At 38.4% G+C, this 14709-nt stretch overlaps 1 protein-coding gene across 10 annotated transcripts in view; it reads left to right on the top strand.

The window, feature by feature from the left end:
- DYM (dymeclin) overlaps positions 1-14709 on the top strand; it is a 211971-nt gene that overhangs the window by 143019 nt on the left and 54243 nt on the right. For 6 of the 10 annotated variants that reach the window (XM_014257063.2, XM_088054392.1, XM_014257060.2 and 3 more), the window contains 2 exons: positions 2500-2602; positions 11396-11449. In XM_014257063.2, the coding sequence (XP_014112538.1) occupies positions 2500-2602; positions 11396-11449 (157 nt within the window). The remainder of the gene's footprint in view (positions 1-2499; positions 2603-11395; positions 11450-14709) is intronic. The other 4 variants (XM_005528071.3, XM_088054394.1, XM_014257062.2 and 1 more) reach the window with 1 other exon arrangement.

Here is a 14709-nt window from a genome sequence, read left to right as displayed (position 1 = left end):
AGGGGCAGTGGTCCCACAAAGAATTGTCCCAGCATGGTGTGAAGGACATGAGTTTGTGGCTAGAAAGCAGAATTTTGCAATTGGAAAGACAACAAAAGCCTCTGCACTGCTCCTTTGGAGCTAGAAATCAGCCACCAATATCTTGCTTATGCCATAAACTATACTTATAGTACATTTCATTATTTTTTAAAATAAGTTAGGAATAGATAAAGAAATAATTTATCCATTATTTTCCTTTATACTTTTCCCCAGTTCTCCTCATTTCTGCTGGAATAAATAAATTTACTTCTTGCTCTTCTGGTTCCATTGCAGTGTACCACTATATACTCATTTTCCTCTTCACATGCATTGAACATATGCAGTTTCCAAAATCATGATCCCACTTCTTTGTTTATATTTAAATTTCCTTTAAAGCCAAAATGCTTTATGGATTTTGGAGAGGAATCTACTAGTTGGAAATTTTCTTTATTTCAAATTCTTCCTTTTTGTGAAATTACCTGTATTTTCTGGAGCAGATACCAGATTTAACCAGGTTTTGCTGCACCCCACCATAAGCATCTCCAGCTTGATTTTAACTGATTATTTTGTCTCCAGAGCACTAGATGGTGCTGATGACAGTATCTCTGAAATCTGAGTCTTCAAAGATAACCATGGTTGCAGAAGTAGTGCTGCTGTGTCCTACCAAGTACCACTTGGCAGATCCAGTTATTGATCTGAACAAAAATTTCAGTCTGTGAATGCAGTAACAGAATATGGGAGGGGGGAAAGAGGCGGAAAGCTACCAGTATATCTTAATTTCTGTGTTGCTTCTTCCCCTTTTAACATGGAATGTTCTAGTGGTATTGACTAATAGCTATGAGTTAGTGTAACTAATTCCTCTTGGTTGTGAGGAGTGTTGGAAAGGCCTTTTCCTGAGGCTCTTGACTAGCAATGGGGTGACAAGCACTTGTCCTCCGAAGACTCCACTCCTACTTTCTGTGAAAGATAATATGAATGATCATTGCAAGTTTAAAAAATTCAGGGGACTTCTCCCAGTGCTGATCATCATTTCATGAGGCAGAAGAGCCTTTGCCAGTACATGCCTTCAAACACTGATCCAGTTCCAAGAAATGGAGGATGTCCAGAATATAATACTGAGGTAGATTTTGCCACTTGTAAGTGAATCATGTTCACATCATGACAGAATGTTTTGGGTTGGAAAGGACCTTAAAACTCATCCTGTTGCACTCCCTGCCGTGGGCAGGGACATCTTTCACTATCCCAGGTTGTCCAACCTGGCCTGAGCAGACACTTCCAGGGATCCAGGAGCAGCCACATCTTCTCTGAACAACCTGTACCAGGGCCTCCCCTGTAACCCTCCTGGTGTCTGTTGGTCAAACTAGCCTTTCCACCCTTTAAAACACACGTAGTCTTCCTAGGAAAACCTGATAGGAGTCCTGTAATGCTCCAAAAAGAAGTAAAGCAGTCCAAATGATGTTTTTAAACGCAGAAAGCCTGAAAACATCTGACACCTAACAAGAGCAAATGGCCTCAGGTTGCATCAGAGTAGGTTTAGAATGGATATTAGGGAACAATTCTCCATGGAAATGGTTGTTCCTTCACAGTTGCCCAGGGCAGTGTTGGAATCCCCATCCCTGGAGGGGAGCATCTGGATGTGGCACCTGGGGACATGGGTCAGTGGTGGCCTGGGCAGAGCTGGGAGAATGGTTGGACTTGATGGTGTTAGAAACTCTTCCAAAAATGGGGATGGGTTTATTTGTGAATTGACAACCATGTTTGAGCTAACCAGGGCTTTAGAGAAGTATCTGACTCCTTGCTGCTGCTGAGCAGTAGCTGATGGCCTTTGCCCACTGTTGCTGCTCCCACCATTCTCCTTGTAGATCAGGTTATAATATCCTCTGTGAATGTCATTGCCCTGCATTTTTGCAGAATGCAAGAAAAATGTGTTTATTTCTCTGTATGTGTATGGACCTCTGATTTAACAGAGTATTTACAAAGCTAAGGTAATCCTTTTTTCACTGACTTAGGCTAAAATAAATTTGAAAATAATATATACTAGTAAAATGCAGTAACTCGGCCTTGAAATACCCAAAGCTTTTGTCATATACTCAGATTTCTCCTGTCTAAGTAATAGGTTATTAGAATGGATAATATATGAGATACTTAAGTGTATATTACAGCGTATTGCATGAAGTGCTGTATTTAAAAATTGCATTCTAGTGAACACAAACGTTTTATGAACTAAAATTGCATGTATGCCATTCCTTCTGTGACAGTTTGACTTTTAAGAATTTAATCATGAACATAAAATGTTCTTCAGGTGAATATTGTGTAGAATATTTCTGGTTCAAACTCTGTTGTTACTTACCTAGCTGTTAAATAAATAAATAATAAAACTTTTGTGCATTGCATTCTTAAAGTTTTGTATATATAATAAGACTTCTTTCCTAACTGTTTCAGGACATTATCATGAAGTTATTCTAATTTTTTTCCCCACAGTCTATTTTCTCTGTTATCTAAAAAACACAACAAAGTGCTGGAGCAAGCCACACAGTCCTTGAGAGGTTCCCTGGGTTCAAACGACTCTCCACTTCCTGATTATGTGAGTATCAAAATGAATGTTGTAGTGGGTGCTTCGAAATTCAAGTCATACAGCCCTAAATCTGCAAAGAATTCTCAGAGTGTGGCAGCTGAGCAACCACCAACATCAAAATACAGGAACCTGTATGAATGATGTCATGTCTGAAATGTCTCTAAAAAACAAGAATTACACTTAGAAATGGCAGAACAAAACCACAGCTATGCAGAGGCAAGAGACTTACTGTCAACTTGTGCATTTCAAGCCATTTGTAATTCAGGATATTTAAATCACACAGTTGAAAACAGCATTTTTAAGAACTGGGCTTTAGCATCCACGGAATCTTAAAATGCCTAAAAATGAGTGAAAACAAGTGAGCCTCTGGGGGAGTACTGGAGTCATGGGGCAAATTAGTATGTTCTGAATACATGGATACTTACAGTTCCCTTCAGTTTGCTTAGCCAATGCCTGCAAGTAGGCAACAATTTTGTATTTAATTGCATGGCTTGTTGGGAAATCTCTGCTTTGGGTGGATGAGGGAGCTGTGTTGAGAGGACATGAATAAATATCTTCGAACTGCTGAAGTATCTTTGATCTGTACTCATCTGAACCCTCACTGCAGTACTGTGTGAAGGAGAGAAAAGTTGATTTATTAGTTGCTCGGGATTTTTGAGGATGAAAATGTATCAACTGCTCTATTTTCAGGACTAATAGATGATCCAGAATATGCCTGCCTGAGACTTTACATATCCTATTAATCTAGCATTAAATATAAAAATACCTAAAAAAGATAATTTGACATAATAGCTTAATGACTTAAATAAGGAAGCAACATGATACATGTCTGTAAAATACATAGGCATATCTAGGCATGTGATAACATACATATGAAGATATCTATTTTAGGGTGTCTAAGAATACAATGCTTGAAAAATACTTTATAGGTCTTGGACTTCTTTTTAACTTGCTGGATGTATACAGTATTGCAGTTAAGGAAATGCCCGGGGAAAGGCTTTCTGTACAAAGCTGTCCCCTTACATAGAGAGACAGCTGAACAATGCAGCTGACAGAGCTGAGAAAGCTCCCTGGAGTACAGCCAAGAGACTTAGATACTCCACTGCATTTTTTCTCTTTTTACTGTTGGTATGATACAGGGATGGAAGAGGGAAAGACAGCACTTGGAAACATTGGTGTAGAGGAGAGTAAAATAAGTTCATGGCCTTCTACTGCCATGTAGACGGCACGCTTATACTTGAAACAGTAAGGTAAACTATTAAGCACAGCTTTCTGGTCCTTTCTTTTTTCACTCCAAATTGCTCATGTTACAGTTCAGTCTGAAACATAGGCCATTGACTAAAAAAAGTTGAGTCCAGATTTCATCACTTCAGCATATTCTGCTTCTGGAAAGCCTGTGTTTATGTTGTGTGTAAGAACAAAGAGGAGTGTAGGAGCTGAGGGGACTGAAATGTCTGAAGTCCTGTAGCGCATCTGTCCCCCAGGGTGGAGCTAAGGAAAGGGTTTGAATATTGCCTGCTCTGTGCTGGTTTGTTCATTGAGAGGTGGAGATTTGCCTAATAAGCAGCTCTCTTACTCTGTTCAGACTGAATATGTGTTTTAAAAATGCATTTCTCACCATTTTTTCATTCACTTTAATTTAGAAATTACTCATTTTCTTACTGCGCTCTGTAATCCAGAGTTGAATTTGCGTGGAAGCCAACTACAAGGTTTAAATCATACATAAAAGTATTCTAGGTGCTGCTTAAGATATTGCCTTAAATTTTGGGTGTTTGAACAGTAGTACTCTTTAGATCTAGTTAAGTTTTTGACCCAATACACAGTCCCTAAGCTTATACTCACTGTGGTAAGAATATACTGAGCTCTACCACATTTCATGATGTTTTTTCTTTGAGTATCTGCTGCCATCAGGTCTGTGGTGTACTAGCAGAGCTGGAATCTGGAGTAAGGAATTGACCCTGTTTGCCTTGATATTATTCTGCTGGGGTTTTTCTGATTTTTAAAAAAGAAAAGAGCAAGTTGTTTCATTTATTGAGGCTGGACCGGTGTCCAGGTCCCTTTCTGGTGAACTCTTGTCATTGCATTGGGATTCAGGAGCAGGATGGAGAAGGCAGCAGGACAGAAATAACCACCCCCTGTCAATATTGCCTCAAAGACACTATCCTTTGTTAGACTAAGTCTCATGCTGTGTAGTTTACTTGTAGTTTCAGAAGCCATAATAGTATTCATTGTTTTTGTAGCAGCATTGACCTGTTTTGAAATACTACACTTCGATCCAGTTGGAAATGGGAAGAGTCCACTTAGGTTTATCTTTCTTGCTTTCTTGCATTCAATAAAAGCATATTTTTCAATGTAGTTAGCAAACAAGAAAACTGGTAATAAAATAATAGAGAATTTTGCTTCTTTCAGTTCAAATCAAGACATATTACTTAAGTAAACATATTAATTACTTTCTTGGTAATTTGATTACAGCTGAATGTAATTTATCAAATCAGAAGTACTTAACAGCATAACTAGAGACATGCTAACTTTTCTTGTGAAGTAGCACATCAGATGTGTTGTTGGAGCTGTCATCTACCCCAAAAATATATTTTTAAGGATTTCATAGTATTCCTTATCATTTTTGAGCACTTCCCCTGCTTGTTAAACTACAGCTGGTAACAAGAGATTATTCTTCAGTCTTTCTAGGGAAAGAGTGGATAGAGAAAAGGAGAATAAATTTTGTTTTTTGGCAAGTTTATGTCATTTTCTTGCTGATGTAAGAAAAAAAAGTTTCCTTTATGCAAAAATTGAGGAAATTAAAAATCAAATATAGGTAGAGTATTAGATTCACGTAGTTTGGCAGACATCATCACTCACCTCCTAAATTTTGGGTTTTAAATTCCAGGCAGATGAAGCTTAAATGTGTTAGGAAAAATCCTAAAAATAATCCCACTTAGTGACAGTATATTCAGTTATTTAATACACAGTACTGTCATTTAAACAGCACTTAAGTGGTGGATGAAATTTGGGATAGAAACCTTATAGTGTAATATCGAACTTTTCATCTTAATATATACATTAATCAATATATGGAGAACTGTCCTTTAATTCTCTGTCCAAAATCTGTTGGGTTTTTGGGATATTTAGTACAGGAATGAAAGCATGTTGTCAATTCAAAGGGAGAACTGTAAAAAATACAAATGCAGTGAGCTCTCTGTGTGCATGTATATGTATAAAAATGCATGTTTTAATATACAGTTAGATATGTAAAGTCTGCAGTAGCAAAGCCTGGTGGTACTGGGAGAGTTCCCAACCAGAGCTGACTTCTCCTGACTCCTTCCCAATCCAGTAAATTTATCCACTGTTCAAAGCTGGCTTCCATGGAGGGCTGGAATTCTGCAAATGTTGATGAGCTTTTCTCTCATCTTGATAACCAGAATTAAACTTTGCATCTGGATGGCAAGATTTCTGTATTATTTTCTTTTCCCCCTCAGTTTGTGCTCCATAATGAGCTAAATGAATTCCAATATTTAGATTCTTCTTTGATTTTTCCCTGATTTATATGGTAAATAGAAAGCAGCTGTCTGTTTAACCATCTAACTCTTGAAACTCCTAGGCCCCTCAAGCGTCATCTGGAAGTAATGTAGGCTGTAAAACAAAGCTAAGAAGAAAAAGCAATGTTTGTTTTATGTGGGATGAATGACTTCAGTTGGGGTCCCTCTAATTCAGCCATTATGGGGGTTATTAAAAAGCAGTATTACAAAAGTGGTTTCAACAAAAAAGAAATTTGGGGGAGTGGGAGCTTATACCTTGTTATTACATTTGATTATATTCAAAACTCCAAGTACTTCATAAATAGTCCTTCGTTTGAGTTTCCTCAAGAGAGAACCAGCCCAGTCTCCCCCACACATCAATAGATGTTAAAAAGTTCTTGTGTCATTTACTTCCTAAGAAGAAATTGTCTATTATAATTAAGAGCTCTGTATTTATCCTAGAAAGTTGAAATAGCTAAAGAGTAGTAAAATCAGGCCCATGAACTGCAGTATTTGCTGTCTTTTAAACATAATGGAACAGATCTAAAATCTGTCGATGTTCTAGATTCAGTTACATGCAGAGAATTTCTAATCCAATATGTAGAAAACAAATATTTTCTTCATTTTGAACCATAAAATGAATGTTGTGATGTTTTGGGGGTTAGAACGAGATGATCTGTACACTTTTCCAGCCCAAATCATTCTAGGATTATATGATTCTGTGAATCATTTGTTCTGTGCTTGCATATCTAATATTACATTACGTATCCTGCAGCTCTATCTGATTTTTTTAATTATCTAAAGAACAGTTTAATGCAGAGCTCAGCCATCACATAAAAGTGTTCTTCTATAAACGTGTGTTATCACAAAGAAATGGGAAGTCTTCCCCACAATCGTCTGATGACTCCAGTAATGATGCAGAAATGAAATTAAACCTGCTTCCAAATAAACTGGTCACCCATAATAGAGTTAGTGTGATGCAATTAATGTTGTTCAGCTGGTAGTCAGTGGTAACTGCTAAGAACACACAAAATATGTAGAACTGGATACACTGTTGGCAGAATGGGAAAATTTTGCCAAATTAAATCAAGACTTCTGAGATATGTCCATATTTGTCAAATACTTGGGTGAGGAAAAAAGCTAAGGTAGTTTTGTTTTGTTGGGTTTTTTTTTCTGTCAAAATCTTTCCTTAAAATTCAGAAACCACCTACTTACCTCTCAAAGCAGTGTCTAGGTCTCTTCAGTGTTTTTTTTGTCTCTATTTCCTTCCATTCCAAAATGTCATCAAGAAACCCAGCAAGATTTTTTTTTTAATGCCTTAGCCACGCATCAGTAATGGTCTAAAAAGCTTCCTTTTTTTTGTGTGTGAATTTTTAGTTTCTCATGTTGTCTAGAAGAATAAACTTAAAATGTGATTATACAAGAAAAACTTTATTAGGGTGTTATTTACTGAAAGCATATGGTAAAGCAATATAGTACTGGGTGGGTTTTGTATGGTATGTGGATTCTAGCTGTTTAAGTTGCACTTAATGGGAAAGTCACCTTGTTTTGCCCTATAATACCTTCTTTTTGATTACTCTGACTTGATGGCTGATGAAGTAACATTTTCAATATCAGGTTATTCTAGGGTTTGCCTGTCTCCAGTATTGAGCAGAGGGCCTATAAATACTTTTTCTAAATATTAGTCATACCCTCCTCCAGATAAATTATATTTTATAGAATATTACTCCTACCTAATCCCCCTATTTTTATATCACCAAAAAATAGCTATTTCAGAATAGACTGAAATAACCAACCTAACCCAAATCTAAAGCAAGCTTTTCTATTGAGCATTAGTTGAATTCTGCAGTTCTGTCTGAATTCTTAATCAGTTCTTTCCTTTAAATGAATTGAAACTTTAATGAGAAAATGCTGCATAAATTATCCCTAAACAGAAGAACTATCCTAAAATCTTGTGAAAAAGATGTTGGTGAAGTTCAGTCTGTTTAAACTTCTGTGTATTACTATGAAGTACTAATCACTATTTGCAGCTGGTTTTTGCATTATTGTGTCTTTACAAATACATTGCTTGTGGTTGAAAGATTTTTAGACAAATACATTGAAGAACATCAAGATGATGCTCTTCAAAAAGGTGATGGTCTTTTATCACCCAGGACTTCAACAAAAGTGTCACTGGTGTCTGCTCTTAATGTTACATAGATGGTGGTAAGTCTTATTTCACTTAGAAATTCTCATTATTTTGGAAAGCAAGGTTGAAAATTCATTTGTTTTGAAAGAACATTTACTGTGGCAGAAGCATCTTATGATCATCTGATTGAAAATCTTTCATTCTTCAGGTTTATGAGGCAAGAGAACAAATAAGTAAAACTTCTAACGTTAGTAGTGCAAGCACCTGCTAAAGTAATTTCAAAACCCCTTGTTTTGGTTGTTAGGAACATTTGAAGTAAACCAAACATGAACATAATAATTCTTTACTTATTCTTCTTTAATAGTTCTAGGACTTCAGAACACTGTCATCATTTTGCAGTAAACGGTATCAAAAATGATGGCGTTTGTTTAAATTCTGTACTCAAAACCTATGTTTTTTGAGAAGACTGCTCAGAGAAGATGATTCAACTGAAGAAGATGTAAGAGCTTGCCTTGCAAATGGATGAGATCTTGGGGTTTCTTTGCACCTCCATAAGTTAAACAGGAAAATTTTGTATGCTAATTTTTCTGCTGCACAACTAATTAGGTTGCATTTGAAAGAACTGGAAGCCTGGGAATGCTGGGATTTTAGAAGGGTCTTAGGTGTAGCTGTAGCTAGAAAAATGTGATACATTATTAAGATAAAGCCCTCACAAGCCTCTCTATAAAACTGTTTATTACTGCCATGTAAACCAACATTTGTTTTATTCAGACTAATGGTAAGTATTGAAGTGTTTGGATGGAAAAAAGGAACAGTACTGATCCCCAAAGAACCCTTCTTTGCTGATTTGGTCATTAGATGCTTTTCCTGCTGCCACTTTCACATGAGTGGGTTGTTCAGGGTTTCTCAGAAACCAATTATTCACCTGGATGGTTCATCTTGATCAGACATCCACAGACAAACAGAACAACCTAATGCAGTAGCTCTCCAAAGAGTAGGTTTTATTTTTATAACAACAATCTATTTCAACAATGCATTAAAACAATTTTCTGGTGTTCCCAACGCAAGGTTTTGATTGAAAAATGTAGTGCTTAAAAACCATAAGTATGTGACCATATGTTATAAACATCCCAGTAATTGTTTTTTTAAACATGCAGCCATATAAAGTAGAGGAAATGGATGAAAGAAAGTATGTACCAAACCTTTTAGGCTGTTTGGTACTAAATATCTAATTGGAATTGGAATTTCTGTGTTGCTTTTTCTCTATGAGATATTGGCGGAACATGTTGTACCTTCCATTTCCAATTTCTCCTCTTCATATTTTACTGGGACATTTACAGACTAACAAGTGAGGTTTTTGTACATTTTCAGTTATTGTTTAAAAAAAGCCATCCATTTCTATCAAAGGGTACTAAGAAGTTATTTAAAAAGTAAACAAAGATCTTTAGATTCCTTCATTGCAAATATCTGTGATTTGGCACTGGAAAGACAAAGAAAATAATAGAGTAAACCAAAACCCAGTTATCTTGAAAATCATGCTATATAGAGGAAGATGGTGAGCTTCACATTGGATAGAACAGTGGAGGAAGTTATTCACCTGTGGAGATGCTGCTTAAATCTGTCTGAACTGAAACATCCACACCTCAAATGCTGTGTCCAGCTCTGGGCCCCTCAGCACAGGAGAGACACCGAGGGGCTGGAGCGTGTCCAGGGCAGGGAACGGAGCTGGGGAAGGGGCTGGAGCCCCAGGAGCGGCTGAGGGAGCTGGGAAAGGGGCTCAGCCTGGAGCAAAGGAGGCTCAGGGGGCCCTTGTGGCTCTGCACAAGTCCCTGGCAGGAGGGGACAGCCGGGGGGGTCGGGCTGTGCTGCCAGGGAACAGGGACAGGAGGAGAGGGAACGGCCTCAGGCTGGGCCAGGGCAGGGACAGGGTGGGAACTGGGGAAAATTTCTCCATGGAAAGGGCTGTCCAGCTCTGGCACAGCTTGTGGTGAGTCCCCAATTCGTGGAAGGGTTTAAAAGCCATGTGGATGTGTCACTTGGGGACATGGGGCCAGTGGTATCCTGGGCAGTGCTGGGGAATGGCTGGACTCGATTTTGGAGGGCTTTTCCAACCGAAACAATTCTGTAATTCTATAAAATGTTGAAACGGGACCGTTTTTCTGCCTCTACAGAGCCACATTTATTCCAAGTTGTGTCCATGTTACTGAAGCAAGTTAATCTCACCAGTTTACAATTTATCTTCTTGGAGAGGTCTTGTCCCTCTGAGCAGCATTTCACAGTGTCGTGCTGAGGGCAATTCTCCCACTGGTGGCTGTTGTTAATATTACTTAAAATGTTACGCAACTGCTGCTGATTGGCAGTGTGGGTGGCCAGGAGACTGAATGATGGGATGAAGGAAAGGAGAGTATTTTAAAGGGAATGAGTCAACCATATTAAAAGACAGTCTTGGTATGAAGCGAATATGAAAAAGGTTTGGAGAAGAAAAATTGTTAATATTGTCAGAAATTCAAAACCAAAAGTGGGTTTTGAAAAAGGGGTGGCTCCTCTCTTCTTCATATGAAGTATGACATGGACCGAAATAAGCTACTTATTGAAAACTGATTTCCTCATCACTAGGCCTGAAAACAGCATTAAAGAAATGTGGAAGGAAGCATTCACATTTTATTTATCCCCATTGACAGGAGTGGATTCTTGTTCTCTGTGAGATATCTTTCTGGAACAGCTCTCAGAAAATGTAGAGAATGTATTTAGAAGAAAGACAAATTTATAAGAGTCTGTTACTCATTTTTGTTGAATTGTATAAACCTTAATGTTTTTCACAGGTGTAATTGAAAAGATAAAACTTTAAATTCCCTTTCATGTAACCAGCTATTTCTCCTAATTTTCTCATTTCTTTGTTTATTAGGAGCTAAGTGAATTAGAGGAATACATTGCATATTTCATATGCTAAATCAGCTTTTATTAATAGGAATTATTCCACAGAATTGGTTAATTATAGAAACAATAACCCAGAGTTTGGACAAAAAGCAGCAATTCTTAACAATCTCTGAGTTGGAGGCAGGGAAATAGGGGTGTTCAGCCTGGGGAAGAGAAGACTCTGGGGAGACAAGCCTTTAATACATTGCCATTGTTTAATCCTCCTGTATTTGTTATCCCCAGCACTTTTGGGAGATGTCTGATTGCCTTCACTTCTCTGAAACAAAGTTGAGACACGTAAGATACCTTTTTTTTTTTTTTTTTTTTTTTCAATTGCCCTTCAGATATGTTACTGGAATGTGGTGGAGCTCTTCCAGAGCTGCTCTTGTTCATATTCAGTCTGGAGCCCAAGCTGTGTGAGCTGTGGTCCACTACTGAATTACATATTCTCTAAAGACACTGTGTTCCAATGCATTTTTTTTGTTGCTATCAAACTGGTACGGTGTGTACAGAGCCTATTCCACCCCAGCATTTGTGTGTGTGCTAACCCAAACCCTTGACTCAAAGATAATGTTGGCTAATAACAAAAAACAGCCATCCTGTTCTAGAGAAAATAAGATGTATTGTAACATTGCAGGTTCAATTTGCTTTATTCACTGCAATAGGACTCATTATCTGAAGTATATCTGTTCTCCCCAGATAAACTGAGGAGAAAATGGATGTAGCAGTTCCCAAAGGCAGGTCTTTTATCTACTCACCAGCAGATAATTTGTAGCACTTGCAGAGAAATCAGATGCTTACTCAATGCAGCCAAAAAAAGTTATCTGAACAAATAACGACAAGTTTTCCCATTCCAACACTAACCTTCTAGATTTTGATAAATTGAGTCAATAGGAAGAGTCATGTTACATTCCCATGGGAAAAAGCTTGATGGAATTTTTCTGATACATAAAATTATTTTTCTGCAATAAATTAGTCACCTTCACATGTGGTAGGTTAATTAAAATTAGTTAGAAAACTTAGTGTAAATTGTAGGTAACCAGTTATAATCACAAACAGGATTTTGGTGGGGAAAAGTTGAGGAACTCTGGGATAGATGTATAACATACCCAGGTACTTCACTGTCTTTCAGCAGTAATCTCTCATCTTGTCCCAGTCTGTCACTGTTGTGCCTTATGATCCAGGCTACATAAAATTAACTTTGGTCCCAAGATAGACAAGACTTCATAAATACTTCAGGAAATTTTATTTAGTTGGATAATGCAGTTTTTACATATTTCTATCAAGAGCACTTTGCCACAGGATTTGAGAAAATACCATCTGTTGCTCATAGTTCATTTTGGAACAAGTGCCTGTGTACACAGACTTCCACAATTATTTTCTGTGAGTTTTGGGTTTTCTACATCTCAGTTAAAGGTTCATTTTTTGGCATTCAGGCTGCAGTTGCTTTCTGCTTCCAGAACATTCAGCAGAGCAGTGGTCAGCAACTTCTGTTTTTATCAGAACTGATGCAGTGTCTTTGTGTCCAAATGTCTTTCAAAAATAAGATGGAATGTAGTGAAAAGAGATTTAATCTAAAAGTTACCCATTTATTTGGTTTGTTTGCTGTCAGCTCTCAGAAGGCTGTTTCTCATCTCCTTACAATTTCCATTTTATTCTGCTAGAGAGTGCAATTCTTGAAATTTGTTCATGGAGGTTTTTTGGGCCCAGGTTAATAGGATAAATGATACTTTTACTGGCAGTGACTAGTTTGGAAGAATTGGTAAGGTAAGAGGAAAACAAAACCACTTTCTTATATTTTCTAATCTTCTAGAAGAACTTATTTCCTTTATACTGAAAATCACTTCAGAGCTCAATAATGTGATTTTTCTGATAGACTTCACATATCTCTAACACTACTGAAAGAATGAATATAGTATGTGTGCTGAGTGGTGTCATAAAGAATTACTTCTTTAATGATGCTGCTATTTTTTAATGTATCATAAGAAATAAAAGCATTTTCCATGATTTATCTTCAGCTCTGGTGTAAGATTATGGCTGCAAAGCAGTGTATTCCTCCTCACAGCAGTTTGGGGATCTCATGCCATAACTCGTTGTTAGCTGTCTGCTGTCTGGGACCTGACATTTTTTGTCATGCACTGCTGCTGTTTGATATTGAACCATCATAAAAACTTTCCTATGTGCACACTGTAATCTTCTATATGAACAGCAACAGGTTAAATCAACCATTTTTGTAATTACTGTTTTTAAACATGCCTAATATTGTCATGAAGCAGTCAAGAGGAATTTTTTTCTGTTTTGTGTTGATTTTCTACTGTTGTGTTACTCATCTCAGTTTCCCTCTGCAGTGATTTTTGGTATTTGAGCAGAGCAGGAGTCTTGCTCTGTGGAAGCAGGGGCAGGGTGTGGCCTTAGCAGCAACACCATTCCCTTGCCTCCTTGGCATTCCCTGAATTGTAAAGGTGGATATGTCTGCTCTGTGAACCCCTTCTGACTTTCTTATGCCTCCCACAGAAATTTCAATAGCAATGTTCACCCCGAGGGCAGGAATACAGAATCTTTTGGCTGCTGGGTAGAAAGAAGCCCTGACATTTCCCACTGACATCCTGTGCATCATCAGGACTGGAAAATCTTCTGATTGGATAGTATGGAAATTATGGAAACTCCAGTCTGTCTTTGTATTGAGGACTCAGATTACACAGTCTTGTGTGAACTTTTTTTTCTTAGATAGGGTCCAAATTATTCAGGTTGGTACTTTCAGGTTGGTACTTTCAGTACCAAATACAGTTCCAAAGTATTGATGGTTTTGCTGTGTCGTCGCAGCAGGATCTGATCAGTGAGGAAATAGATGAGAACTTATGAATTCAGCTTCTGTGAAGCTGACAGCTTTAGTCAGTGATCAGTATATATTCCATTTGTTTTGATACCATTTCAGTTAAAATTAGACACTTGATGCTTAGACACTGAAGGTGGGTCTGCAGAATCATAGAATTGTAGGATTATTTGCTTTGGAAAATCCCTCTCGAGTTTGGGTTGGAAAAGTCATTGAATCCAACCATTTCCTCAGCACTGCCAAGGCTACCACTAACCCATGTCCCCAAGTGCCACATCCACACAGCTTTTAAATCCTTCCAGGGGTGAGGACTCCACTCCGGGCAGCTGTGCCAGGGCTAGACAGCCATTCTATGAAAGAAATTTTCCCTGCTGTCCCCCCTGTCCCTGCCCTGGCCCAGCCTGAGGCCGTTCCCTCTCCTCCTGTCCCTGTTCCCTGGCAGCACAGCCCGACCCCCCCGGCTGTCCCCTCCTGCCAGGGACTTGTGCAGAGCCACAAGGGCCCCCTGAGCCTCCTTTGCTCCAGGCTGAGCCCCTTTCCCAGCTCCCTCAGCCGCTCCTGGGGCTCCAGCCCCTTCCCCAGCTCCGTTCCCTGCCCTGGACACGCTCCAGCCCCTCGGTGTCCTTGTTGTCCTGAGGGGCCCAGAGCTGACTCCAGGATTGGTGTAATCTGTAATTACTGAGTGATTTTCTCAAGTGACAGCAGGTGGTTCACAGGGAATATG

Source organism: Pseudopodoces humilis, chromosome 4, assembly GCF_049639895.1.
Source record: "Pseudopodoces humilis isolate 2021_Gansu_Grassland_sample_001 chromosome 4, ASM4963989v1, whole genome shotgun sequence".
Lineage (NCBI taxonomy): Eukaryota > Metazoa > Chordata > Aves > Passeriformes > Paridae > Pseudopodoces > Pseudopodoces humilis.
The sequence above is the reverse complement of the archived record's forward strand: the minus strand, read 5'-3'. Positions and strand labels throughout refer to the sequence as shown.